The sequence below is a fragment of the Cyprinodon variegatus genome, unplaced genomic scaffold (genome assembly GCF_000732505.1).
Source record: "Cyprinodon variegatus isolate N-32 unplaced genomic scaffold, C_variegatus-1.0 Scaffold292, whole genome shotgun sequence".
In the NCBI taxonomy this organism is placed as follows: Eukaryota; Metazoa; Chordata; class Actinopteri; order Cyprinodontiformes; family Cyprinodontidae; genus Cyprinodon; species Cyprinodon variegatus.
The window spans coordinates 501940-506102 of NW_015150745.1; the positions used below are offsets into that span (position 1 = coordinate 501940).

General features: G+C 34.7%; 1 protein-coding gene across 1 annotated transcript in view; it reads right to left on the reverse strand.

Moving 5' to 3' along the window:
* LOC107090358 (proteinase-activated receptor 2-like) overlaps positions 1–265 on the reverse strand; it is a 15581-nt gene extending 15316 nt beyond the window's left edge. Inside the window, exon 1 of the mRNA XM_015383687.1 lies at positions 28–265. Within this exon, the coding sequence (XP_015239173.1) occupies positions 28–265 (238 nt within the window). The remainder of the gene's footprint in view (positions 1–27) is intronic.
* Positions 266–4163: the final 3898 nt, after the last annotated feature.

The window sequence follows — 4163 nt, forward strand, 5'->3', positions numbered from 1 at the left end:
GCCCATCACCGAAGATCCAGTTGTTACCTTTAAAATGGTACGCTATTTTCAAGGGGATCCAGATGACAAACATCAAATCAGCAAGAGCCAGGTTGGCCATGTAGATGGATGACGGGTGCCTTTTCTTGGTCCTAAAGAGGAAGACCCATAAGGCCAGGGCATTGGTGGGCAACCCAATGGCAAACACGATGATGTAGACGATGGGGAGGAAGACTGTTGTTATGGAGCTTTCCAGGGCTGCTTTGCTTTTAGGGCTGAGCCACATACCTTCATCTGTCGCTGTCCCAGTCAAACCTTTCCCACTTACTGTAAAGAAAAAGCATGAAAATAAGCAGATGAACAATAGGCTGTAGTTTTACAGCTTAAGTATTTGAATAAATAAAAGTTTTGCACGTCATAGCATGTTATAAAAACAACTATCACTATTTTATTGGAATTAAATGAGACAGACGCACACACCGCAATGCATTTATGTGACAAACGAAAGAAAGTTACAGTGCTTTGAAAAACATTTGTTTTTCCTAAATTTTTCACATCAAATTCAAGTTCATATTGGATAAAGATAACTGCTTATAAAATATGATTTTATTTATTAACGCAAATATGGCTAAACTAACCTAAACCTCTGTGGAGAAGTAATCAGCCCTATACCTGAACACATTTGGTTAGGTTCTAGTTTGTTTTACCTCCTGCCAAGCTTAATAGCAAACTGACATCAAAAGTGTGCACTAAAAATAAACAGTAATGTGTCTAAAATTTTTACTGAAATAAATTATTTAATTAAAGCACATTAAAGTGTCTGATAGAGGGCTGGATGTTTAACTTCCAAATTCAACAGTGATGGAAAGCTGTCTTGTCTTTAAAAGTCGTTGTCCAAAACCATCATACTACCACGACCATATTTAACCGTCAGCATGGTCTGGCTGTGAAAACTACTTGTTTTAGTTTAAAAAAAAAAACTAACAAAAACTAACTTTTGACATGACAGTCTACAGAATAGTTTCCCAATGGCTTTGGGGATCATCTGAAGCCTTGTCAACAGGAGCTCTGCCATTGAAAACGTATTTTCACAGTCTGATTAACTGGTTCAAATGAGGTCTTTAGTGATTCGCAAAAAGACCTTTGTCAGTGTTTTTGTTCATTGACTTTTTTTACCCCAAAAAACTGACAATATTTTCTTGTATTTAAACCGAGATACAAACTGGCGGTCCAGTTTTCATATTTGCACAATGACATTCATATATTTCTACATGTCTCAGCTCCAAATTAGAAATTTAATTACTTGTTCAACCAGGGGGAGGGAATTCTGCAAAGTCAATGATTCAATCTAAAACCTCTGAATTCAGCTAAACTGGAAGTGAGTCAGAGGCTGTATTCCTGCATATGACCAATATTCATTTGTTTCTGTTGCACAATGTCATCTTTAATGCTGAAGGTTGTCCAGTTTCGGCACTATGGTCCCAATAACTGATTCTGAGTTCTTACAGTTAAGAAATTGCGCTACACAGAATGAGAGAATAACAATTCAATCAGCTGGATTTTCTTAGCTAAGGGGCAACTCCAGTTCTTTAGGGTCAGTGTCCTGCAACTTCAAGATCTGTCCTTTATCCAGCACACCTAAAGTAGCAGGTCTCCAGAGTGGTGGTAATTTTCCGATCATTTAATTCAGGTGTGTTGGAGCAGGGAAGTGTCAGTAAACTGACCCTTGAGGACTAAAGTTGCCCATCCCTATCTTAGATGGAAATTTTTTAACCAACTCTTTAAAATGCTTTGAGTCGACACCTGTTGTAAACTGCCCTTATTTAAATAAACTGAATGACTAACCCCAGAATACAACATGAAGGCCTACAAACACACTAATGGAATAAAACAAATTGTGTGTGTGTGTGTGTGTGNGTTTCCCAATGGCTTTGGGGATCGTCTGAAGCTTTGTCAACAGGAGCTCTGCCATTGAAAACGTTTTTTCACAGTCTGATTAACTGGTGCAAATGAGGTCTTTAGTGATTCGCAAAAAGACCTTTGTCAGTGTATTTGTTTATTGACTTTTTTTACCCCAAAAAAACTGACAATATTTTCTTGTATTTAAACCGAGATACAAACTGGGGGGTCCAGTTTTCATATTTGTACAATGACATTCATATATTTTTACATGTCTCACCTCCAAATTAGAGATTTCATTAGCAAGTTTAATTAATATTTAGTTTACAAACTAGTTTGTAAATGAGGTAAATTATTCATTTACGATTAATGGTTGAGTAATATTATTTCAATCCGTTTAATTTATAACATCCACTTAAAAAGGTATTTTTATTTTAGTGTTGCAATATTACTGTGGTCCACTAGAGCCATTTATTTTTATACAAAGCCTCAGGTATTTTGCAAGAGATGTTAAAAGCAGAGTGGTAGCAAGCTAGAGCAGGAAAACCAACTGAGCAAGAGTCTGAACAGGGATTATTTATACTGTTTAATGGCAACAAGGATGTAGTATGCACAATGTGCATGCATGTATGATCGGTTGAATTGTCTCTGTAAGGTGCCATGAGATGGCCTGTGTTGTAAATTGGTGCTAGATAAACTGAACTGAATAGAATGTATGTAAATATAAACACTCCTTAATTAAATAGCCCATTTAACCACCCATTTACCACCTGTAATGCGGCACTGAATGCTGGATTACACGTTAAAAATTTATATCAGTAACCATCACAATTACAGTCTACTTAAAATTAAAGATAAATTAAAGTTGAAATTAAGTAGCAGCTATCTGGCAGCATTTCAGAGAAACACCCTCCATTTTAATATATATACACACACATATATATACATATATATGCGCACCATTAATGGAAAGCTCCCCTTGATGCAAGTGAAAAACAAGTTCTTAATTTTTTTTATTTTTGCTTGATAAAGCTCAAACTTTAGATTATTTAAATAAACAATAACTAGTATCACTATTCTTATCTTGATGTTTAGCATGGACTTGCATATTCAGTTTATAGCAAAAACTTTGCTTGCTAAGTAAATATTTAGTTGATAATTTAATGTAATATTTAGATTAATAATTAAATATTAAGCTTTGAAGGTAAACATAAGAGCTGGTAAAATAAATACTTAACTTGCTAATTAAATATTTAGTTTGGAAGTGTGGCATTTATGAATATATGAATGACATCATGAAACTATGACGTTGAGAACTATTAACACAAGTGAAAAAAATATTTGGCTTGGTTTTCTATAACTAAAGTACTGGTTTTAAATTAACAAAAAGGTAGATTTTTTTTTTAATCTTTTTTTTTTTTATCGATTGAATTAAACATTTTGTTTTATTTTGATCACACGTTTTTAAAGCATTTAAAAGTACCAAAATCAGCATATAATTGTTGCTTTTATCAGTATAAATAAGGTGTTTAAACTTTCTTTGCACCAAATACTTTACTTGGGTTAAAATGTATTGAAATGCACTGATCCATTTTTTTTCCAGACCTACACCAGTACAGATACATGGACTGAGTGTGTTGGCTGATATCCGAATGAATTCACTTTATACCTTGCCATGTGAGCAAAGGCATCATGCTCGACATAAGCATTGTTAAAATTGAAGTAAAATTTAAGTGACTAGATCAGTATATTTGTATTTCTTCTTAAATCATAAAAAAATTACTGGATTGAAAGCTGAATCAGGGTCGTTTATTCGATATCCGATCTGGCCAATTAGACAATACTAGAGTCGATATTCAATCTGAGTATCAGAAGGCTGCACCTCTATATTGAAGCAGTGTTAAGCATTTGTGTATTCAAATTACAATACATTTAGTTAGCTCTATTTCTTTCCAAAACTAAGGTACCTTTGGAGCTAACCTACTATTACCTTCTCTAATATAAAAGGTATTCCTGGATCAGCATTTCTGTATTTCTTTGTGTCAGCTTGATCCTTTCAAACCCCCAGACAGTTACGGCAGAAAGCCGCTCACACTGAGCTGAATGTTTCTTTCTGTTAAAAGGGGACCTTTCCGTTCCACCATCGTTACATGCATCCTTAGTATAAGGGACTAATGCAGAGTCAACACTGCAAAGCAAACAACTATCTACTTGTTCAGCCAGGGGGAGGGAATTCTGCAAAGTCAATGATTCAATCTAAAACCTCTGAATTCAGCTAAACTGGA